This window comes from Osmerus mordax, chromosome 4 (assembly GCF_038355195.1).
Source record: "Osmerus mordax isolate fOsmMor3 chromosome 4, fOsmMor3.pri, whole genome shotgun sequence".
Lineage (NCBI taxonomy): Eukaryota > Metazoa > Chordata > Actinopteri > Osmeriformes > Osmeridae > Osmerus > Osmerus mordax.
This window is the reverse complement of record NC_090053.1, coordinates 20,053,744-20,078,030: the sequence shown is the minus strand read 5'-3', so window position 1 is coordinate 20,078,030 and position 24,287 is coordinate 20,053,744. Positions and strand designations below refer to the sequence as shown.

The 24,287-nt window shown below is 50.3% G+C and overlaps 2 protein-coding genes across 2 annotated transcripts; one reads left to right on the top strand and one right to left on the bottom strand.

Moving 5' to 3' along the window:
- atp6v1e1a (ATPase H+ transporting V1 subunit E1a) lies at positions 1-3,768 on the bottom strand. Its single transcript, XM_067234393.1, has 9 exons — positions 3,577-3,768; positions 2,959-3,024; positions 2,736-2,845; positions 2,499-2,565; positions 2,086-2,175; positions 1,595-1,663; positions 1,257-1,351; positions 917-1,004; positions 1-762 (listed from the first exon to the last, which is right to left on the bottom strand). Exons 1-9 carry the CDS (start codon positions 3,607-3,609, stop codon positions 700-702), a joined length of 681 nt encoding a protein of 226 aa, XP_067090494.1. The 5' UTR covers positions 3,610-3,768; the 3' UTR covers positions 1-699.
- A 424-nt stretch (positions 3,769-4,192) lies between these two features.
- bcl2l13 (BCL2 like 13) lies at positions 4,193-24,280 on the top strand. The gene is made up of 8 exons (XM_067234731.1): positions 4,193-4,277; positions 5,389-5,566; positions 9,768-9,872; positions 10,198-10,354; positions 10,752-10,824; positions 10,957-11,085; positions 20,423-20,632; positions 20,832-24,280. Exons 2-8 carry the CDS (start codon positions 5,452-5,454, stop codon positions 21,615-21,617), a joined length of 1,575 nt encoding a protein of 524 aa, XP_067090832.1. The 5' UTR covers positions 4,193-4,277; positions 5,389-5,451; the 3' UTR covers positions 21,618-24,280.
- The last annotated feature ends 7 nt before the right edge of the window (positions 24,281-24,287 follow it).

Genomic DNA, 24,287 nt, shown 5'->3' with positions numbered 1-24,287 from the left:
TTGAAAACGATATTTCTGTTTAAAAGATGTAAATAAAAGACTGCAAACATCCTTGCTTTTCTCTGTTGAATATTTATGGAGGATTACATCAAAGTACAATACAGTAAAACAAAAACGCAATCACTTAAAAGGAAATCATACACACAAGGCACACAATTCTTTGGTTTTTCCCCACAACATTTTAGGAACTATCTATATGGCAATAAGAACCCAAGTGAGTAAAACCTGTAGAACAGTCATCAGATTGGCACGTGCTGTCCAAGCTACTAAACATGTTAAGGCGGTAAGCATCTCAAACAAAGCTCTTTGACATCGCTCAGTTATTCAAAGAGGTCATCAGGCAACAGAGAGCAGTGGTTTAGAGAGTGAAAGTTCCAGCACTTGTCCTTCATTCATCCAGTAAACAAACAAACAAGACAAACCATCCGGTTCATCCACGGAACGGGCTCCATGAGGTTGCTACGATACCAGAAGTGCCGGACTGACTTACTGCAGCCATGAACACAGAAGTCCTCCACGAAGGCACTTTCAAACTAAAGAAGTTTATTTCAGTTTCAATCACAACAGGGATGTCCGTGAACACCTTGGCCGGTATTCTCTAGTCTGCAACTCTTCCTCCATCTCCTCCTCCTGCTCCTCTTCTTCCTCCTGCTCCTCCTCCTCCTCCATGGGTTTGAGGGTGAAGGCAGGGCTGGCTCATTAGTCCAGGAACCTGCGATTGGGGTTGACACCAAACAACTCCACCCGGATCTCCGGCATCATCTGTTGAAACGAAGACGAGACTGAGATCTGCTCCAGACAACATCAACAGCAGCTATGAAGGAGATGACCGAGAGAGAGAGAGGTCTGCTGGGGGAGAGGTTGGGTTCAGGGTTGGACGACCGACAGGTCTGCGAGGGGGTTCCTTTTGTGTTACCTGGTGTGCAATGAGTTCCAGCCTGCTCTCCAGAGTGTTGGACACCTTGATCTTCCCATTGTCGTTGTATAACTCCACCCCTCCAGAGCTGTGGGGACAAACAGGAAGAGGAAATGAAGAACAGACAGGCAGACCGGAGGGGACAGGTAGGGACCATGAAGGGGTGGACGTGTCTTGCTACACGCTAGCTAGTGATGCTAATACTAGCAACGTGCTGAGACCTTCCAGAGGGTCAAGAGGGTTTAACTGTTGTGGGGCTGTTACATGGTGTCGGGTTTAATTATGTTGCTGTTCTAGTTCTGTATGCTACTCTGTGTCCCGTCGTCATGGTGAGTCTTACATGTCGGAGGAGAGGAACCGCTGCTCGTCGATGCGGACCACGATGTTGCTCTTCACCATTTCTTTGTAGACCGGGATGTCCTTGTCAACAGCAGCCTTCGAGGAAAACCACGTTTGGAACGTGTGGTCAAACTCCACAAACGGCCTGACAGTTAACACGACGGCCCAGTTTCCCAGAAATGGATTAAGCCCAGTCCTGAAGTATGAGAAAACATCTCCACTGAAAAAGTGTTTAGCCGAGGACTAGACTTAATCCATGTTTGGGAAACTATAAACCCCACTGTATTATTTTAGACAACTGTGATGTAATAACCGTATACTGAGAGGGTGACCTCTGACCTGCACCATGGAAACGTCCTGCTGACGGCAGCGAATGGTCACTTTTGGCTCCAACAGCTGGTAGAATCCCTGAGGGAGGAGGGGGTGAAATCAGGTCAGACTGGATCTCTTGATTCAGGTTCAGAAAGGGGTCAGCTTGTTGTGGCGGGGGAAGCTAGACAGACAACAGTTCCTTTTTTTTTTATTATTGATTTTTAATGCATTAGATAGATTGTTTTAATGAAGTGTGACAGGAAAGAGAGCGACCGAGAGAGAGAAAGAGAGGAGAGAATGAGAGAGAGGAGAGAATGAGAGAGGAGAGAATGAGAGAGAGAAGAGAGGCAGACAGACAGACAGACAGACCGAAAGAGGAGAGAGAGAAATGCAGTAAAGGGCCATGTCTGGACTTGATCCAGACCGCTGCAGTAGGGGCTCAGCCTACATGATATGTGCACCTATCGGGTGAGCCACGGGTCACCTAAAGAGTTTTGCTGTCCTGTACGTGAGCCCACCTGCATGATCAGCCCCTCCAGCAGAACAGAGTATCTTTCTGGGTCCTTGGCAATCTCAGACAGCCGCTGGCGAGCCTCACTCAGCAGATCCTGAAGAAGAAGAACATGTTCACAGTAACTTCGTACTGCACAAAGCAGTTTTCGTTTCTCTAAACTGAGACAGAGAGAAAGGGAGAGAGTAAGGGAGGAGAGTAAGGGAGGAGAGTAGGAGAGAGAGAATAGGAGAGAGAGAGAATAATAGAGAGCGATAGAGAATAAGAGAGTGATAGAGTGAGGGAGAGAGTAAGGGAGGAGAGTAGGAGAGAGAGAATAGGAGAGAGAGAATAATAGAGAGCGATAGAGAATAAGAGAGAGTGATAGAGAGAGTGAGGGAGAGAGTGGGGGAGAGAGTGGGGGGAGAGACAAAGACTTACAGAGATCATGTCGTCTCTCGTCTTCAGCACCTTCAGCCTGGCCTGGTTCAGCAGGTTGGACATCTGACTGAAAATGGGAGATGTTAATATACACACATAAACCACAATATAAACAGAGAGATGTGCACAGGAAGGACACGTATGTGTTTGTGCACGTGTGGATGTTTAAAAGTCACAGCCACAAGATCCAGGTCTTCAGCAGAAAGTGAGCCAAACTGTTTCTGAGAAAGCGCTCACATTTTCTTATGCTGGTCGATCTGCTTGTCTTTCTTGGCGTAATACTCCATGATCTTCAGCCTCTGGGTCTGAACCAGACGGCCTTTCTCTATGTTGAACTCCTCCTCTGCCTGAATGAGATTTGGGATTTGATACAGTACCAATCAGTACAACTATATTGGTCTTAACGTATCCAGTCAGTCACAGTACATTTCCTGCACACCTACGATGATCATTCTTTTACCTTGGCCTCAATCTCTTCCGCTTTCTCACTGGCCTCCTGTTCTATGAAGGCCATCATGTGCTTGATCTGTAGAGGAGAGAAGGGGGCATGTAATTAGCCTATTATAATTCACAGCACCGAGGTTCACAGTCGCATTTCAATGTATCACTGAGGTGAGGAATGTGCCTAGAGACACAGAAAGCTAGCGAGTGAGTGATCAGCATTGGACTTAATTGCACGAATTTTGGTGAAAAGTACTAGCAGAGTTGCCAGTTCGAGGTGACCTAAATGTGAGGGCAATAGACCCACTCGCTGTTCTGTGAAAGTGATTTTTTCAAAGTGCTTTTCAATCACTGCCAGGGGCACAGTCACAGTCTCGACACAGAATCAACCGAAATGCTTTTTCAGAACGACTTATCATTTACGCCAACACCCAAAACTTTAAAAGGGTCACATCACTGTTGCAAAGTTCGCTAACAATCAATTTAGTTCAGGGTAAAGTTCCCTAAAGATCGCTATCTACCTAGTTTTAGGTAGTCTAACAACATAGTTGTTAGACTACCTAACCACTACTAGCATTAGCCAGCTGCTTGCTAATGCTAGTAGTGGACAAGCTGCTGTTACAAGCTAGCATCATACCTGTTTCTGTACGTCCGCATCGCTGAGCGCCATCGTTTCGGAAAGTTTTCGCTGTTGTCAGAAGAAAGCTTTACAACGTTAGACTAGATTAATGCTAGATATAACTGCGTAGTTTTCTGAACTTCCCTGTGGCAACTTCCCTGGTGACAGCGCAGCTGAATAGCAACAACCATAGACACATATATGTCTATGGCAACAACTATTTCCTCGTCACAGATAGGGAGGGGTCAGCGCTATCGCGGCTGCGCAGTAGCTATAACTTGCTATCAATAATTCAAACTTTAACATATTTTCCCCATTAAATGGTTGGGGATAATCATAATATGATGATATATCAGCGAAAATATGTTATGTTATGTATTATTCATGTGTGTTATGTATTATTATAACACCAGCTTTTTCTAAACAAAATATGGTTATGAAGGTTTGGTAATTTTGTCATGTGTAATTTTTGTTTTTGTTTTGTACAACCCAGTGTGTGATCATCTCAGTTGACCGCTTGATGGCTGTCTGATCAAGTTGCAGAGAAAGTGCTAGTATAGTGAGTGGGGAAAGTCCAGAAGTGCTCTCTCTATCCACGTTCGGCCCACGCCGTCTCTGATTTGCTGAGTAGTGAGGGGAGTGTGTCCGTGTGTGTCGCACGCTTTCCTAAACTATCTTCCCTTTGTCACTCTGTGGACTGAATCTGCCTGACGCCGAAGGTAAGCTGCACTCAGCCATTCGGTACGATATTAGCAACTGCCTATTATTGTTATTTCTGTGTATTGTAGCAACCTGGAAGGTATAGCATAGGTCCATGCAAGCCCGAGGTAGGAGGTGTGGTCGCTAGCATGCTAGCTAGTTGGCGGTTGTGTCTTGGGCTAGAATCGCGTGATCTCAGTAGTACATCGCGTGCGAAAATGGGTCCACGAGCTGACTCTAACTGCCCGAGCTACTAGTAGATGAATGAATAACTCGAGTTATCAGCTTTTTTTTTTAACCAATGTCATTGATATGCACGTTAGACAGCACTACACATTACAAATATAGCTGTCTACATTGCCTTGTGTAGCAACTAAATATTTAATGCAAAACCTGATACTGGAGTTGTGCTTATTAATGTGCTATTATCTTAATTTCGAATTACAATATCATCAGAGGGCGGGAAGTAACTGGTAGTGTTAATAGCTTTAATGAAATAATTGGTACTGAGCAACATTGGCCACTTGCTATGTATTATTCAACATGACAGCGAAAGGCATTCGGGTGAAGACATTCTGGCCATTTGTTTATTGTGCTGCACATGAGCATACAGTATCACACGGGGCTCACGTCAATTGATCGGCTCAACTACCATGATGGGATAGGATGAACTCCTCGTCCCGTGAACAAGCGGACATGGAGTCCCGGTTAACCACTGGCCTCCATTCCGACCGGCCACTGCACGTGTTATCATCAACCAATCCTACGTGTAGCCATGCTTGTGGTTTACGTAGCTCATGATATAGAATGTCACACGGGAGGACGACTATATTGTCAGAATGTTATTAGGTGCGTTCGACTTCATGCAGCGCCGGCGTCGCCTGCAGCCACCTGCAGCCCGGCTGACTTGAAGCAGCCAATGGCATTCTCAACTTCAAGACAGCCGGCTGCAGCCTGCATGAAGTCGAACACACCTAATATGCTATTTGGTGGAGGCTAGACCTCCACGTGACCTCTGAGTGAAGTCATTCACAAGTTAGCTTCCTGTCCACGCCTACATAAACTGCACGTGACTGGTCCAGTGTAGTATAAAGTCCCTATAATAACACATTCCTTGCGTGGCTTCCACAGGGGTTTCAAGGACATCTCCGTATTTGACTCTGCATGTGCCTGTAAGACTGTTGCATCTTTCTGATGGCTGCCTCGGGCTCTGACGCCACCAACGTGCCTGTGGGTTTCCACTACGAGACCAAGTATGTCGTCCTCAACTACCTTGGCCTGCTCACCGCCTCGCGGACACACGCCCACGGTAAAAACGACAGCCTGTGTGTGTGTGTGTGTGTGTGTGTGTGTAGTAGGTGGGAAACAAGTGTGTGTGTATAGTCATCAACTATGTTGACCTGCTGCTACCCTGAGTCACACCCTACCTGTTCCCACCAGGGTGAGAGTTCCTGTGTACCAGCCCCCAACTTGTGTGAGGATGAATTTCTTGTAGTTGTGCTTGTTCCAGATCCAGGATGGGGCACCTCTGTCTGGGAGGGTGTAGATAGGGTGGGGATCGAGTCGAAGAGAAAATGTACTAGGCACTATGTCACCTGTTCGCTCAGTACAGATATTCGGTCGTAGCTGCTTTGACACTCACTGACCCCAAATCCTGCCGTGTTCCTTTTGATTTATGATCTAACTTTTGATACTGTTTTTGAGTGCTGGGGTATCCTAGTTGTGGTTATCTGGTCTCACTCTGACCGTTCGCTTAAACAGGGTGGCTGTGTTCACCTTAAGTCACCTCTTTAAGCAACCTCAAAACCCTACCACCTGTACACTTGCCAAGATCGGAGAGTGATTAAGTGTGATCTAAACACTTGTGGTATTATAAGTGCCTAAGGGGTTAGAGGTCAGTGTTTGAGGCTGTAATGTATCGATACTCAAAGCTGCCTAGTAACCATATTCATCTGCCTTTCCTCCGTAGCAGACATGGCTTCACTTCCTGGTGTGCAGTATGTCTGCCTGTTGCTGGTGTGCTGAGACTGAAGGCTTCACTTCCTGGTGTGCAGTATGTCTGCCTGTTGCTGGTGTGCTGAGACTGAAGGCTTCACTTCCTGGTGTGCAGTATGTCTGCCTGTTGCTGGTGTGCTGAGACTGAAGGCTTCACTTCCTGGTGTGCAGTATGTCTGCCTGTTGCTGGTGTGCTGAGACTGAAGGCTTCACTTCCTGGTGTGCAGTATGTCTGCCTGTTGCTGGTGTGCTGAGACTGAAGGCTTCACTTCCTGGTGTGCAGTATGTCTGCCTGTTGCTGGTGTGCTGAGACTGAAGGCTTCACTTCCTGGTGTGCAGTATGTCTGCCTGTTGCTGGTGTGCTGAGACTGAAGGCTTCACTTCCTGGTGTGCAGTATGTCTGCCTGTTGCTGGTGTGCTGAGACTGAAGGCTTCACTTCCTGGTGTGCAGTATGTCTGCCTGTTGCTGGTGTGCTGAGACTGAAGGACAGCGTGTGGCTGGTGTAACGTGTGTGGCCTGTGAGGGTCGCTGACATGGCAGTGTAGGGGGTTCCTGGAGGGCAGTTTCTGATGGAGTCAGGTGTCGTTGCGGCCCCTAATCATAGACCCCTGCAACTGGGGAGCTTTTTATAGCGCCGTGCTTTCTGACTGGCCAGCATGGCGCGAGCACCGCGCGAGCACAGCTGGTTCGTGCCCAGCCTGACTTGGTGTCCTCAGAGAGAGGGCAAGCCTTCTCCTGGAGCCCCACTCATCCCTTCAGCCTCTGGTCTTGGAGAGGAAGAGAGCCTGAAGACAGAGAGAAAACAAGAGGATTATGCAGAAGATTCCTCTATCTCATGTCTCTCAGTGTTGTCATTCCTTGATGGTAATATTGAAGGGAGAGGGAGAGAGAGAGGGAGAGAGAAAGAGGGAGAGAGAAAGAGGGAGAGAGAAAGAGCTAGAGAGACAAGTGCCTGATCCCTGTTTTCCGCTCGGCCCGCTCCAGGCTCTGACAGCCTGTCATGTGTAATCACCATCGGGTCGCTCACACGCCTCCCGTCCCGGGCTCAGCGAGGGACCGCTTCTGACTGGCTGTCTGCTGAAACAGCGCTCTCACCCTGGGAAACTAACACGGGCCCCACCAGTGAGACTAAGGAGTAGAGATGGGGGGTGTGTCTGGTGGTGGAGTGTGAGTGTGTTTCGGCCGGTTGTGTGTGTGTGTGTGTGTGTGTGGGGGGGGGGGGGGTGAGTGAGATGACTGATCCCTCCATACCATTGCTAGGCTTCAGACTGTGTAGCTTTGCACACAAACTGTGCACTTCTGGTGACCACTGATCACCCCCCTTCATTTACAGAGGCAATGCATTTTGCAGTAACCTCCACTCGAAGTCGGATCAAAACGATAACTTGAATTAATTTCCTGTATTGATGCCTTGTATCTGAACAAACTTCCTATTTTCAAACAGTGCAGAGAGTGTCTGGCCTTGGGCTCAGTAAAACGCCTGGCGCATCAACTGCATTGTGGGAAGTAGCCAACAAAGTTCAATAGATAGACAGGAAGCGAACTAATGAAATCTCTCAAATCCTATTTGCCCAATACCACGATCCTCTGAATGGATGGCTTCCTCTTGAGGATGTTGCATAATCATGTGGGCGTGTTTAAAGGACTGGAAGGCATTGTGCTGTTTCTGTACAGTAGAGCAACTCTGTGCCTCCAGTGTGCATGTTGTAATAATTGACTGGAGTGTGTTGGTCCATGACTGCTCACTTGCAGCCAGAGCAGGGCCTTCAAGGTCCTCTGTTACTAGACAAGTGAAGGGAGAGGGAAGACACGCATTTGAGACAGCAAGTAGAGGAGGAAGGGGCAGGGAGAGAGGAGGAGAGGAGGGGCAGGGAGAGAGGAGGGGCAGGGAGAGAGGAGGGGCAGGGAGAGAGGAGGAGGAGGAGGAGGAAGGAGAGGAGGGGCAGGGAGAGAGGAGGGGCAGGGAGAGAGGAGGAGAGGAGGGGCAGGGAGAGAGGAGGGGCAGGGAGAGAGGAGGAGGAGGAAGGAGAGGAGGGGCAGGGGGAGAGGAGGGGCAGGGAGAGAGGAGGGGCAGGGAGAGAGGAGGGGCAGGGAGAGAGGAGGAGGAAGGAGAGGAGGGGCAGGGAGAGAGGAGGAGGAGGAGGAGGAAGGAGAGGAGGGGCAGGGAGAGAGGAGGGGCAGGGAGAGAGGAGGTGCAGGGAGAGAGGAGGAGGAGGAGGGGAAGGAGAGGAGGGGCAGGGAGAGAGGAGGGGCAGGGAGAGAAGAGGAGGAGAGGCAGGGAGAGAGGAGGAGGGGACAGGGAGAGAGGAGGAGGAAGAGGAGAGAGGAAGAGGAGAGAGGAGAGAGGAGGAGGAAGAGGAGAGGCAGGGAGAGAAGAGGAGGAAGAGGAGAGGCAGGGAGAGAAGAGGAGGAGAGGCAGGGAGAGAGGAGGAGGGCACACAGGAGACAGGCTGTAGGGTACACCACAGCCAAAGCTGTTTACAGCCCTTAGACCCCTGGCTTGTTGTAAACCCATCCGTGACTGCTCTCTGTGTTATGTAAACCATGTGCATGTAGTAACCAGAGACGCTCCTGCTGTGTCGCAGGGTTAGGGTTAGGGGGCAGGCAGCGCTCTGTGTGGTTGGACAGAGCCAGTGGGCTAGCTAGCTGTGCTAGCAGCAGATCTGTGGTGGCACAAGCCTTATATTACACTCGCATTAGGATGGAACATGCATCTGTACGGTGTTGTCTTATCAACCCTAGCACACTGTACTGTTAGCCAACCCTAGCCTGTGAGGTAGACTTATTCCAAAGGTTTCTCTATGTAGTTCAGTTTGTTCCTTTTCTAGAACCTTCCAACCAAACTCTGTAAAGCATTAGAGGTTATTATCATTAGGTTATGACCTCAATATGTGCCGGTGATCTTCAGTTTGTACTTCAAACAGTGCATCCTTTCAAAACAGGATCTGAACAGCACAGATTGCTTTAGTTGGATTGTTGTACCGGGTGAGACAACAACTTTATCGACACATTTAAAATAAAACCGCCAGAAAGCAGCCAAAACCGTTTTGAGTTTGTCTAGAAAAAACGATGGCACGGTGTCTGTTCTGGGGTCGGGGAATGCCGGATTCTCTCCCTGACGAACATAAACAGAGAGATTGATTGGACGTTTATTTCTCATAGTCCCAGGAGACCGCTTACCGCTCTGTGTTTGATCTGCGTTTAGCCTCTCGCTCCTCGCCAGATCAAAGCTCTCTCCGGAAGATTCCTCTCAGGTGATGGACTTGACTGGAGGCCAGGCAGAGACACAGAACGACTCGGTATAAGTTGTTCTAACTTGTGCCCTTGTACAACATCCTCACACCCCTCCCCCATAATGTGTAAACACTTGTAATCTATTCCGCTGTAAACGTATGGAATGTAATTATAGTGATTTTACTGCAGGTATTTCTTTTGTCACATGATGGTTAATGTAACCTTAATGTAAAGTGTTGCAGTTAATAACTTGTCCTAAACTGTTTTGTTGTTGTTGCAGATGACCTGTCCTTAGGGGATGGAGAGAGCAGGAGAGAGAGGAACAGAGTGATAAAGGGAGAGATAGAGGATGAGCTGAGGAAACTAGAAGATGAGATCTCAGCCTGTAAGAGTGTGTTCACATACACGCAATGACAGACACACACACACACACACACATACAGAGACACACATGCACACAATGACAGGCACACACACACATAGGGATGCACACGCACACACACATTGACAGGCACACACACACACACACACACAATGACAGACACACGCACACACAGAGACACACATGCATGGGCACCCACACACACTGACTAACAGTTGCCGGAGCTTAATCTGGATGTCTAGATGCTTTCAGAGCTTGTATGTCAGCTGTGTGTGTGTCTGTGTGCGTGTGTGTGTGTGTGCGTGTGTGTGTGTGTGTGTGTGTGTAGCCTTCACCAGCACAGGCTTCGACTGCCGCACGTCTCCTGTGTTCAGCCCCGTCAGCCCAGAGAGCTCCATAGAAGACTGTCTGTCTGTTCTCGGGGACCGCGTGGTCCAGGAGCTGGACACACACCTGGACACCGCCACACACACACTCCTCAGCCGGTAAGAACCGACTGTTCACCGTCACACACTTGGTGAAGGAATTTGGTTTGGGTGTGTGTGGGTCTGTTTGCGTGTTTTGAGGGTGGTTTGTGTGTGTGTGTGTGGGGGGGGGGGGGGGGGGGTAGTGGCTCAACTGTGTGATAAGTAAAAGTCAGGGTTAGTGATTGTGTGTTTTGCATCACATGGACGTTACGAAAGGTTGGGTTTTCTTCCACAAGGTCTATTTATAACCATGAAATAGTTGTGAGGAGTGCTTTCCACAGGTTGTTTGATGTGGGACTGTGAGTGAGCTGTGTGAAAGATGAGACGACGTATGTTGTCTTTTTTCTCTAGTTACACTGAGGTCATTCTAAGGTCATTAGCGTCACTACTCCGTGTGTGTGTGTGTGTTTTGCAGCCCCCTGGACTATGAGCATTTCCGAGACGTGGTGTTTGAGATCTCCTGCCACTCTCAGGGAGGCTGGAACAAGGTGAGACAGGAGCGTCGGGTCGTACCTGCGGTGCACACCACTCCCGACTGGGTTACCTGACGGAAGGGCTGGAGGAGGTTGGTTGGAAGATTCTCCGGATCAGGGTTCACTCTCTCTCTCTCCCCCCCCCAGGTGCTGGTTCCCCTGGTGCTGCTCCAGGCCCTGCAGGCGGAGGGCCAGAGCCTGGTCAGCCTGCTGCCTCTGGGGGTTCGCTTCCTGGAGGAGGCTGAGGCCTACTACATCATCCAGCAGGGGGGATGGGTGAGCTGGCTAACATGGGGGAGAGGGGTGAGGGTGAGGGCTGGGGAGAGGGTGAGGGTGAGGGCTGGGGAGAGGGTGAGGGTGAAGGCTGGGGAGAGGAAGAAGGCTGGGGAGAGGGTGAGGGTGAAGGCTGGGGAGAGGGTGAGGGAGAAGGCTGGGGAGAGGGTGAGGGAGAAGGCTGGGGAGAGGGTGAGGGAGAAGGCTGGGGAGAAGGTGAAGGCTGGGGAGAGGGTGAGGGAGAAGGTGAAGGCTGGGGAGAGGGTGAGGGAGAAGGCTGGGGAGAAGGTGAAGGCTGGGGAGAAGGTGAAGGCTGGGGAGAGGGTGAGGGAGAAGGCTGGGGAGAGGGAGAGGGTGAAGGCTGGGGAGAGGGTGAGGGAGAAGGCTGGGTAGAAGGTGAAGGCTGGGGAGAGGGTGAGGGAGAAGGCTGGGGAGAAGGTGAAGGCTGGGGAGAGGGTGAGGGAGAAGGCTGGGGAGAAGGTGAAGGCTGGGGAGAAGGTGAAGGCTGGGGAGAGGGTGAGGGAGAAGGCTGGGGAGAGGGAGAGGGTGAGGGAGAAGGCTGGGGAGAGGGTGAGGGAGAGGGTGAGGGAGAAGGCTGGGGAGAGGGAGAGGGAGAAGGCTGGGGAGAGGGTGAGGGAGAAGGCTGGGGAGGGTGAGGGAGCAGGCTGGGGAGGGTGAGGGAGCAGGCTGGGGAGGGTGAGGGAGCAGGCTGGGGAGAGGGAGAGGGTGAGGGAGAGGGTGAGGGAGAGGGTGAGGGAGAAGGTGAGGGAGAGGGAGAGGGAGAAGGCTGGGGAGGGTGAGGGAGCAGGCTGGGGAGAGGTACTGAAGGGAGACATGGGAAAGTGTGTCAGTTCCACAACCCAGCCAATGATAGCCAGGAGAAGCTAGTGATCAGGGTGTGTGATCTAGAATGACCACCAGAGGGTGACAGAGAGGTATCCAAACAGTAAAGAATTTATTTGGGGCTATTGGTTGTGCATCACTTAAACACAAACAATAACACACAAAATTTCACAACTCACACAAAGTATAAACAGACAACATTTTAATGTCTTAAAATCATAAAAATTGAGTACTTATGTAAAGAAATATTTGCCGCCCGGGTTTGGGTGGATAAGCTGGTATTACTTCACTGTTGGAGTCTAGCAGTGAAATGGCCACAGGGTATGAAAGTGTTTCTATCTGGTTTTGGATTGTGTGTTATTTCCCCCCTTGAGAACCTGAAGGCTCGAGGGCGGGTTCTGCTGACAGATGTATGTGGGATTACGTCTGCGTGTGTAACTGCCCTGTTTTGCATTGATGTCCAGTGCTGCTGTTCAGTGTGGTATGGAAGCGGAAGTAGGTCAGCGTCATTTGATCCTCCTTGTGTCTTTCTGCTGGGGGAGATGAACCTTCCTCTCTCACTACGTTCTCCGTGCGGGCCCTGTGTCACCTGATACCACCTGGCCCTTCAGCGGCACAGTCATTTAATCTGCCCAGGACTCCTTTACCAACCTGGCAACCCTCTGCCCTCCCAGTTCAGACAACACTGAGTGATTGGAGAGAGCACCACGACCACATGCATGGCCTGTCTGGATTAGTGTTTACTGACACACCAAGGTCACGCACACATTTTCAAATCATTCGACGCGCTGTTGCTTTGCCCTTATCAACGACTGGAAGTGTTCCAAAAATGTAAAGTGGTCGGATAAACAAGTTGCATGTTTAGATGTTTGAGTGGTGAATGTGACCCGGGTCTGGTTACTAGTTAGTCAGAAGGGGCAGGAGTGCTGTTTTTTCATCTACTTCGGTGAACAGTGCCCTGATGGACTTTGCTCTCCGCTGCTCTGGTGTCCAGAGCTGCACACACAGAGGTGCAGTATACTGACAGGGAGAGTTGGTCTGAACTGCATGTAAAGCAGATGAGATATCCCTTCCTCCCGGGAACCATCTAAGGAGACATTGTCGACACTATCAGATAAACAACTACTTTACATGAGCTGTGTCACTGCCTGTGTAATGTACTTCCATCTTCATGTCATGCTTCATGCTAAGCATGCTCCTTGTAAGGGCTAAACCTCATATTGGGGTTCCATCTGTGTGGGTCGTAGACCGGGTTCACCTCATCCATCTGGCAGTTCATCTGATTTAATCGCTAGTCAGGAGACGACAGGATCTGAAGCCTGACACGAGGTAGCTAGCTCAGCCTGCCTCGTCGTCTTGTCGGGCGCCTGCACGGTCGTCCTGTCGGGCGCCTGCACGGTCGTCCTGTCGGGCGCCTGCACGGTCGTCCTGTCGGGCGCCTGCACGGTCGTCTTGTCAGACGCCTGCACGGCCTTCCGTCGGGCGCCTGCTGGCCCTGACGCGTGTGTCGGGAGGCTTAGCTGGCTGGGAGAGAGAGAGAGAGAGAGAGAGAGAGAGAGAGAGAGAGACTGAGACTCTTAGGGGGAGGGCTTGACCAGCCAGTGAGAAGTCCTAAGCAGCACTCTGTAGCTTCCAGAACTGTGCCAGCTGCCTGTGCACACTTGTCTACCGCTGGCTCCTCTCCGCTCTCCTCCTCCTCGCCGTCGTGCTGCTCTGTCCAAGCGGTCGCTGGATTAGACCAAACACAATCTAGGTAGGACTTCCTGGGGTTGGGTGGCTTGGTGTGTGCAAGTGTAATGTTTGGACAGTGAGGTATTGAAAACATTGATCATTGCCTGTGTGTGTGTGTGTGTGTTAGGCTGCTAGTGGTTGTAGAATCAAGCCTGGACCATCGAGAACGATACTGCTGTGTCGATCTGGTTTCAGCTCGTTTGACTGTAAAGTGGAGTGTACAGAGATAAGAGGCTTGTGAACACTGCGGTTGCAACCCTACACGCATCTGGTGTGGCAGGACGGCTTGCAACGCATCCCAACAGAGGCAGACATGTTCCTCATTACCCCAGCTTTTTGTGGAGTAATGAGGCCCCCCCCCACCGTGACACATCTACAGCCTGCCCTCACTGATGTCCTTTCTTTGTTGCAAACATGAGATCACACGGAGGATCGTGACCTCATGTTGGGTCCACTCCATTTGGCAACTCCAAGATGAACGACTCATAACTGTGGTGTGTGTGTGTGTGTGTGTAGATGGTAACCCACTGAGGAGACGGTTTGAGAAGGACAGTGAGAGATGAGCGAGCGAGGGGGTTGAGAGAGGAGGAGGATGGAAGGAGATCAGCTGGAAGTGCACGGGGCTCACTGCTGACATTGAAAACATCGGGCCTTCCACGGTCGTCGTGCTGTGGGAAGGTTATTAGTGTTCTTCCGACTTGGGTTACCCCCTACCTACCTACCCCCTGTTCTCTCTCTCTCCCCCCCCTCTCTCTCTGTCTCTCTCTCTGCCCTTCAGAGTTGCAGTTCTGTCCTTCAGGAGAGAGACTGGCAAAACTGCTGCGTGTGTTCTGACGCAGCACTTTGGCCATGTAGGATTACAGAGGCCGTCATAGCTGATGTAATACAACTCTCACTGTGGGGGGGGGGGCTTCAGATGACCCCTGAAAGCCCAGTCTGCCCCATCAGTCTGGACTTCCATGTTGTGGTGTTTGTCTCTCCGACCAGACATCCCTGTTCTGTGCAGGAGTCTCCAGGAAGTTTATGTACCCTGCATCTCACTTAGGTAAAAATACGTTTTAGTAGCCGTACTGTTTTGATATGTGGTAACCATGCTGGTTGCCTAGTGATTCATGCACCGGGCATATTTCAAAGCGAGGTTTTCAGATTATTATGGTCTGGACTGTGTCAGGGCATGTCAACATGGCCTCTGCTCAGCTCTCTGCTGTGCTGTTACATAAGAGATATCTGGTGTGAGTGTGAGTGTGTGTGTGTGTGTGTGTGTTGGAGTGATGGAGGCTGGGCTGGGAGCAGTACAGAAATAAACCTCAGATATAAATCCTGTCAAAGCAGGGTCGAGACCGACCCACTTCTATCCCTGCTGCCGTCCGTGTACCAGCGAGCCCGCTAGCTGTGCCAGGCCGGCCACCTCTACACCAGCTCCCTGCCGTCAACACGTCTCCCCTAACTGCTGCAACCCATCCAACCACCCAATCAGACAGTTGATTCATCCAGCTATCCACGCATTCCATGTTGATTCATTCAGAATGGAGGTCAGGGTTTGATGTGACTCTGTGGGACAGAGGAAGTAAAGCAGCACAACCTATACAGCAGGAAAAATGACTCTTGAAGATGATGCTTCCAGAAGGAAAGGATCGCACTGTAGGTCTTGGATTGACCGGCTGTTTATGACACAGCTCAAAGACCGCACGCCTCTTCAGAACAGGCAGGATAGAGGTTGAAGTTAGTTAGAAACGGTTAGAAATCAGGCCCAACAGCTGCTTCACATGAACCCTGCTTGGTACTCTACGTACCTGAGGTAATGGACCCATCTGGACCTCCCTCCCTCCCGCTCTTTCCCTCCCGCTCTCTCTTTCTCTGACTAAGAATAAACGGCGATAGTTTCATGCAGAGGACGGCTAATGTGTCTTTAATCCGAAGCCTGAGAGCTCGGTCAGTACAGGACCAGCTCTCTCTCGTCTCATCTCCTCCCCACCTCTCTCACGGTGGCCCAGTAGAGTCCTAGATAATCTGGATGATGGAAGGGTAATGGGATTCCTGATTCTGGGGAAGTTCATTTGAGCCACTATAGTCTTTCAACATTCAAGTTCATGGAATTTTCGCTCCCTCCGGACAGCCGTGATGGAAGGGAAGTTTGAATGGAATCAAAACCCCACTAACAGTGTCTCAGTGTACATGCTACAGCATGGGCGCCGTGCGATGCCTGAAATGTCATCGGTTGTTTGGAGGCAGTCCACCGTGCTAATTGGGAGGAGTATTGTTTGAAGGGGCCCTGAGGGGAACGCAGGAGCAATGTAGCGTTGTAGGTCAACGGCTGCCTCTCAGGGTGAAGCCTTCACTACAGGCCTGGACTCTCTCTAACTCTGGGCGATGCGAGGCAGCGAGGCAGGGGCAGGCTAAGCACAGCGTGATGTCTGAATCTCCCCCTTTCCTGCAGGGACATTTTGTTCCAAGATTCACTGTAAGGGTCGTATAGCTGGCTGTCATCTGACTACTGAACGTACAGACTTACAAAATAAACTGAAGGCAGTGATGTTGAATTGAGTTTACTCGTCTTAGCAGTTACTGAGTTCTAATCTTTCGCAACATTCGAGTTCCAGCTTATCTACAGAACGCCATGTACAGTCCAGTGTTCATGGCATGTTGGCCAATCTGTACACACACCTACAGCATACATACAATAAGGTCTTCTATCAATGTTTTACGCGAGCTGAAGACAGGCGATGTGTTGCCTCAGCGACCTGCAGAGCGGTAATCTGAGGCAGCCTGAGGAGAGGAGGGTTGGCAGGGAGACATGACATGTGAACAGTAACGCTAACTTGGGGACCGCTAAATGCCACGAACCTGTGACAGACATTCAGTGGGACTCCGAGGAAGGGGATTCTCCCGTTGTAATTTGGGGGGGGAGAAGTTTAACCACTCGACCAGGATCGCCCTCCTTTCTCTTTCTGATGCAGAACTGGAGCAAGGTCTGTCCTAGATAGTTCACTAAAGAATCCTGTTCTTTCACTAGTGTTTTAGAAATAGATTAATGTCCCAGAGGGTCTGAGCACCACCTGGTGCTCAGAAAAGCAGTAGCATGTTCCCGGTGTGGGTATGTGATGGAGGTATGTTAGGGCCGTGGTATTCACCTCTGAGTGAAAACAGAGGCCTGCGTTTCAGACATGTTCATTATGAGACGAGCTGCGCTCCTGCTTGAAATCTGAGCTGAGGGCTGCTGCTTAGGAACTCTAATAACGATGTCATGATTACACTTTTCATTCATTTCTTCTGTAGATGTGGTCATTACACAAGCGTACATGGTACAATCATGTACAATAAAGGGCCATTTCCTGAGAGGTTAAATGACAACGGTTAATGACTGTGCTGTAGAACCCTGTGCTGTAGAACCCTGTGCTGAAGAACCCTGTGCTGTAGAACCCTGTGCTGTAGAACCCTGTGCTGTAGAACCCTGTGCTGTAGAACCCTGTGCTGTAGAACCCTGTGCTGTAGAACCCTGTGCTGAAGAACCCTGTGCGGTAGAACACACGCAAGCAGGAGATGGAAGAGTTGTGTAAGGGGTTCCACCCTCGTTTGTCAGGAGCCAGTCTACCTTCCTCTGCCTGGAATTTGTGTGTGTGTGTCTTGGGGGAAGGGTGGAGACCAGTAGGATACGCCTGACAACAGACCAGCCCCTCCCAGACTCCTCCTGGCTCAGTGGTAGAGTCGCTTCACCACGGCACAGCAGTTAACAGAACTCCAGCTACACGCTTCTCACAGTGTCCTGGAAGCTAGATTACAGCAAGTTTCATTGAAGAGAATCTGTCTCCTGAACTAGACTGTACTGCATCTCTACTGCTGTGTGCGTCTCGCCAGGTAGGTCTGTTGACGAATACATTTGACATGAATGAGATGATTCTCTTGATGGCAGCTTAGCTGGTTGCTACAGATAAGTTTTTGGTCTGCCAACATTCTGCTGTTTAGTAATCCAAGGTCAGCTTGAATTGTACCACAATGTGCCCGGCCTGCCTTGACGTTCAGGCAGAAGCTGCTGTCACGGTTGGTAGTGCTTATCGGCAGATAGGGCTTTTTATCTGGCCAGGTCTTCAATACGTGATAAGGGAGATGATTGTTCTACTGAGGGCTCTAAGATACGTTCTTGAGACTGGATCTATGTGGAGAGATAACTGACAGGCTTAGGAACGTCTGTAGGCCTAAGGTGAGTTATATATAATATACGCCAAAACATACACCAGTGTAAGCTATAAAGAATCTGAGGTTATATCTCTCTTGTTGGCTGGTGACTCCCTGGCAGGGTTGCCATTAGGGGGATTTTGGAAATATTACCAACCTCTCTCTCTCTCTCACACGCACACACACACGCACACACACACACTCCAATCAGCTTACAGAGCAGACGACAGTGGATGCTGGGTTGGGACATCTGCTTTAATCCCCAGTCTCTGGAATGACCTTGTTAGGAGAATAACCTTCAGTCCCTACAGACAAAAGCGTTTTACGTAGATGGATAGATAGATGGAACATATAGGCCAGGGCTAATACCAAGCCATAAGAATGCAAAGTGGAAGTCATCTGGACGTCTCATTTCAATTTATGACCCACAGAACAATGTGTCTTTACAGAGCTGTACGGTAGGCGCTGCGGGGGTGGCTGTGCGTGGGGGAGAAGATGGGTGCATGCTGGGCGATCTGGTGCTGTTCTCTCCACAGCGGTTCTCCTCCAGAACTGTTCTCTCCTGTCACATCCACTCTCTGTCCTTGGTGCCGTGCTGTCTCTCTCTCTCTGCTTGTGAAGAACCCCTGCCCTGTTCCCTGCGTGAACGCAGTCTGTGCCCTTCAGGCGGCGAACATGTTCCGAACTGTTAGACACGCACCACAGCCCACCAGGGCAGCCCAGGATAACCCCATCTGTCTGGACCGATATCAGTCTGGACCAGCCTGGCCCAGTCCATGACCCGGGCTCTGTCTAAGCCTGGCCTGGCTCAGCCTGGCTCTCTGCCCTGGCTCCTGGTGAGTTCAGGCGTTCAGCAAGAAGTCCTCCCCAGACCAGCCGGGAGAGGCCGCCTAGGCCAGGCTGGGAGGGCCAGTCTGGGAGGGCTGCCCTGATTGGCTGTGTGGGCTAGTGTCTGGGCCTGGATCTCTGTGTGTTTCTGTGGTCGCAGCAGATCAGCCCTCTGCAGTGTTATAGCCTCGGTCACGGAAATCAGAAGTGTGTGTGTGTGTGAGGTGGGGGGGTGGGTTTTTTCTTCTTTTCAGACTGTATTAGTCCCAGGAGGAGCCTGGAACTAGATCCTGGAGGGTTGGCAGTGAGGGAGTCACAACCGGGGTTTGAACGCATTCAAATCATCTCCCCCTGAGGAGAGAGGCCTGGAGCCGGTCGGGCCTGCTGACCTCCGGGCTGTTTGTTCAACGCAGATGGAAGGGTGACACATCACATGTACAGTAACCGCCTTGCACAAGCTAGCAGAGCCGAAGCCCTGGAGCAGCGCACCAGCCCCTGCACGCCCCAGGGGCTTGGCTAGTCATAGCACATCTCTTAGTCACTGCGGCTCATTGTTTGCTCTCTGCTCAGACTCCCTCTCTCACCTACACCAGAAATAGCCCCACTCTCTCTTTCCCCTCCGCATGCATAGTTGTCGTACTGCAGTGGGTGTAGCTACTGTGACGGCGTAAAGGCCTCAACGGTGCCAGGAGAGAGTTCCTGAACCTCGGTTTGTAGCTCACGCCACTAGGTGGCGTGCAAGCCTCTCGCTGAGTCCCTCAGCGTGCGTGTTGATCTGGATGTACCGTGCATGCCTGCCATGCCCAACAGCCTCGTTCCCCTGGTAGACTTAATGATGTCATAATGTCACATCAGGCTATGTTATTGGCCGCTTTTCCCGATGACCCATGTTTGGGTAGAGGCAGTGTGGCACGATGCAATGTTAAGTTATACGTTTGAACCCTACGGCTGATAAACAACAGCCTTGATTTAAACTGGGAGTGAGGATTCCATCTACAGCAGGTCATCACAATCCAAATAATTGATAGACCTGTGAATTATTGATCCACATTGCCTCAAAGTAGCTTTAAAGCTGCTATACATGACTTTATCATGCTGTGGATTATCCCCCAGTGCACTGATGTCTGATAATGATCTAAGACAAAGGACACAGTGTGGTAAACCCTGATTTATGTAAGTGGAGCCATGAGTCCTTTTATTGTGTTTGCCTTGTCTAACTGTAAACAAATCTTCCTGCGGTTGCAAATAAAAGGAACCGGTCCCTAGTCTTTTACCCGGAACTTGGAACTTGGTCGACTGCCTTTCTGAGAACGTTCAGGCAATCAAATGTGCTGTGGCTGTGATGACTCACTTCAGTAGAGAGGGCTTGCTGTTGTAACCCAGAGCTAGCTAGCTAGCTAGGTAGTCTTGATGCGCTGGTCTGGGCGTTTTCTGGAAGCCTGTCAGAAAATGAAACTGAAGGGTTGGAATATGAAGGTACTTTCAGTGTTACACTCCTGACATTGTTCTGTGGGATATCTTTTTCCAAGGGAATTTTAAAAAACAAAGTGTTTTCATTTGCATGTTTTCATGTTCCTCTTTCCAGCTAAAAAAAAGTTTAGACAAAGACCAACACATTTAAATGCAGTCACGGTCCTTGGTTGCCATTGTGAAATGTTGAGGCAGGTGTTGCATCAGGGCTTCCTTTGAGAGGTGACGGTATCACGGTAAACTGACCCGTCCATCTTTCTCTCTCCTCTCTCCCCCCTGCCCCTCCCCCCTCCAGGGTACAGTGTTTAGCCTGGAGGACGAGGAGGAACAGGGTGTGATCATCGCCGAGGACAGCAACGACATCTACATCCTGTCTGGGGAGCAGCTTCCTGGCCAGCTGAGTCCGCCCGCGTCGCTGCTGGCCGCTGGAGACAGCAGTGAGCCCTGCTCCTGGCAGACGGAGAGCTTGCCCGTGTCCCTAGCAGGCCACGAGTCCTGGGCACAGGTACGCCCCTCACAAGGCACGCTGTTGTTGAATCAGAAAGATAGCGAGTGGACGCTGTAGTCAACCTCTTTCTATGTCACTTGGGATAAAAGCATCTGCTAAAAATGATTGTTATAATGTAGGCAGTGTGTGCATATGATTTCCAATCTATCCAATTCCAATCATTCCAATTGTAATCAGTCCATTCCAATTCCCTCAGGTGGGTATGATGGACCACCCTGAAGACGTGAAGAGCCTGGACAGCATCGAGGGCGTGGCCTTGGCGGAGGAATGCAGCGAGAACAACTCCTCCAACTCTGACATCGTCCACGTGGAGCGCGAGGAGGCGGAGCTCCTGGAGGGGGGCGGGGTGGAGGAGAGCATGATGAGCGTGCTCGGGACCGACAGCGAGCTGGCCGAGCTGAGGGCCGAGTTCAGGGACGTGTCGCCGCCGCCGCACGCTCCGGAAACCGCGGGAACAGGCCCGTCGTCCCTGGTGTCTCTCGAGGAGCCCGTCGTCATAGAGACGCCCGTGAGTCTGACGGACGCCGTTCCATCTGTCGCCGCCGTGCCGGCACAGCCTCCGGCCCCCGCTGAGGAGGCCCAGACCGCCCCGCCGATTCTGGAGGCCCAACCTGAGGCCCCCCCAGCCCCGATGGAGGCTGCGCCCCCATCCCCGGCCAAGGCCCCCCCTACCCCGCCTCCCCCAGCACCAGCAGAACCAGAACCAGACCTCTCAGCTCCTCCTGAGGCCACTGCTGCCCCAGACCCGCCCCAGCCCGAAGCCCCGCCCACGACAGAGACCCTACCAGAACCGGTGGCTGCCCCCCTCCTGGCCGCGCCCCCCGCGCAGGACCCCCCCGAGACCCCGACGCAGGAGCCCCCCGCGCAGACGGAACCAGAGCCAGACTCTGGAGAGCTCCCCGTGCTGCTGTACGGCGGCGCCGCCCTGGTGGCCATCGCTGCCGTGGTCGCCTACACGGCCCTGACGTACCGGAGGAAGTAGCCAGGCCGCCCCTGGGTCCTAAACCAACACATGTTCATGCCTCACAACAGGCTGGAGGCCTGTACACACCTCTCAGACTAGGAGTGGTGAACTAGGATCAGCCGTGCCTTTAGAAGAAGAGGGTGCGTGACAAGGCTAAAAGCTGATCCTAGACCAGCGTTCCTCCTCTAAGATGCTCTGTCGGGACCCAGGGCTGCTGTGTGCCTAGTCAGGTGAATGCTCACACCGTGGGGGAAACACGTCTCTCTCTGGTTCTCCGCTTCCTGTTCCTGTTTTTTTGCTCCAACGCATCTCTCCGACCGGAACGGACATTGTATCTATGAGTCATAATTTCTTTCCCTTTCACTCTCATTTGGCCTATCTGTTGTTTGTGGGGGGTTTTTTGTGTGGGAGAGGGGTCTGGTGCTGGTATGCTGCCATGTGAAAGAGCACACTAGTGAGGTGTAATTTCCTACTCACTCTAAGCTGCAGCTTGGCTAGGATATCTCTCTGTTCTCATGCTCTCTGGGTCTGAGGCCCAGTGGGTCCGGGTGCAGTTTTAGTCTCTTACAAAAAAAATCATGTTTCAGAGAAGGGAACCAACTCATACGCAGTATTCCTATGTCTAAGAACCGTTAATATCATGTATGTTTTGCCCGTGAGGAGCAACTGTTATTTTGTTTTTAGAACTAGGAATCCTTTGAATACCACATGTACTTATCCCTGATGTGCCTGGTAGTTAAATCAATTATTTTGTTAGTATTTCGATGTATTTGAGCCCCTTGTGGATAAACAGATTGTTGACACGGCACTTGACATCACTATAAAATGTGAAGCAGATGTTTTAGTTCTCGTTTGTTTTGTGCATCTTTAAAATGACATTAAACATTTCGGCTAAAGTGCGAGCATGAAAATACTGTATACTACGAAGCGATGCTTTCAAAGCACTGCAGTCTCTTGAGATGGTGTAGCTGTGAGGTCGTGAAAGGGATTGTTGAGAAGTGCGCTCCGAGGAGAAGAGCTATGATGGTCAGGCACAGCTGAAGGGAAATGCACCCCCTGTTTTTAATTCATTCTCGGTCATATTTTTGGTTTTGTTATGACTGTCAAAAAGGTGAATGTACTTGTGAGTTTCATTCACCAATCCCAAGAAAAATGAATGTTTAGAGTATCTGGTGTAGAGCTGTGCATGTGACTTGTCCTCAAGTGAAAACGATGTAACCCACTCCTAACAAATAGCCAGCATACACGCAGCACCATGGTTAAGACTTTTCCTGGTACTGTGCCGTGTTGTCAGGGAATGGAGGGCTTGGAATGCTTCAAGACTTGCTCCTTCTTTCTCCCATCTCTCTCCCCTCTCCTTCTCCATCTCCCCTCTCTCTCCTTCTCCATCTCCCCTCTCTCCTTCTCCATCTCCCCTCTCTCCTTCTCCATCTCCTCTCTCTCTTTCTCTGGAGACTTATCTTGTGTTCCCAGCTCCCCAGACGTATCCCATTTCACTCACCTCCAAGGGGCTACCCGTCGCCTGACTGTCACCCTACCCCATTCATGTTTGCTGTGGCCAGGCTATGCAAGCACCTTCTAGCCCCCTGCTGAGCCAGACTCCGTAAATGTACCTCTTCTCAGCCTGTTGACCCACCTAACACTGCCTTGCTATTCCTCTCAACCTGTACAAACACAAGCAGCCACATCCATCCACTCCACTGCTGGTTCCTGGTCTTCAGTAGATGCAAGTCTTTTCCTCAAGACCAGATCTCATATCTGTTTATGGAGAGCTTACAACTTCAAAGATTCAAATAGTTTTCCGTTTGGATTTTCTCATACCTGAAGAGTTGAGTTCTTTCACATTCAATCTCAGTCCGTTTTGATTCACTGTGTGATGAAGACAGGCTTGTTTAGGAGTGAAGCGTCCAACATCAGCCCTGTCACTGACAATCAACAAACAGCTGTCCAGATCATGCTCTCGTTAAGCTCAACAATGTGAATCCAAAAACATCTATATACTAGTCCTCAGGAATGCAGAGAAGACAACTATTAATATCTACAGTAATATTTTACCTGTAAGGCACAGGAATGATATCTTCGGGCCATCTTTTGATGCCAGGTTGTGAATTTCTTTGGCCTAAAGTAATAACTTTCAGCTGAAGTGTTCTGTCACCATTACTGAACTCAAAGTTGCTGCTAAGCAGGCCTGTATAAAGTATCTGCTAATATTTGGGGTATGCTTGATTTATTTTTGCAGTGTAGAGTAAACAATGGAAGTCCTAGAAGTACCTACACAGAGATTATTCAAACAGACCTCAAATACTTTAACAGTTAGGGCTCATGATTCATGCATTTGAATCAGGTTACTGCTTAAACAAGAAACACACCTGCTTAAGGCTTCTGGGTGAACTAAGCTCTATGGGTCACAAATGAATAGATGGGTTTTCAGCCATAATGGTTATAAACTGTTGCTTTTTCCATTGACAAGTAAAAGGAAGCTTTCATATCTCAAGTGTTGTTAACTGACACGTATTAATCTGAAATGTACAAAATGGAAACAGTCTGGGTTTCTAATTCTCTCAGTATCAATATTGAATTGATGGATTTGAACTGAATGGCTCTCTGAAGCCCCAACATGGCACTTTGTAAGGCATTTCCTAAATGTACAGTTTGAGACCAGAATAAATCAATAATTTAAACATTGGG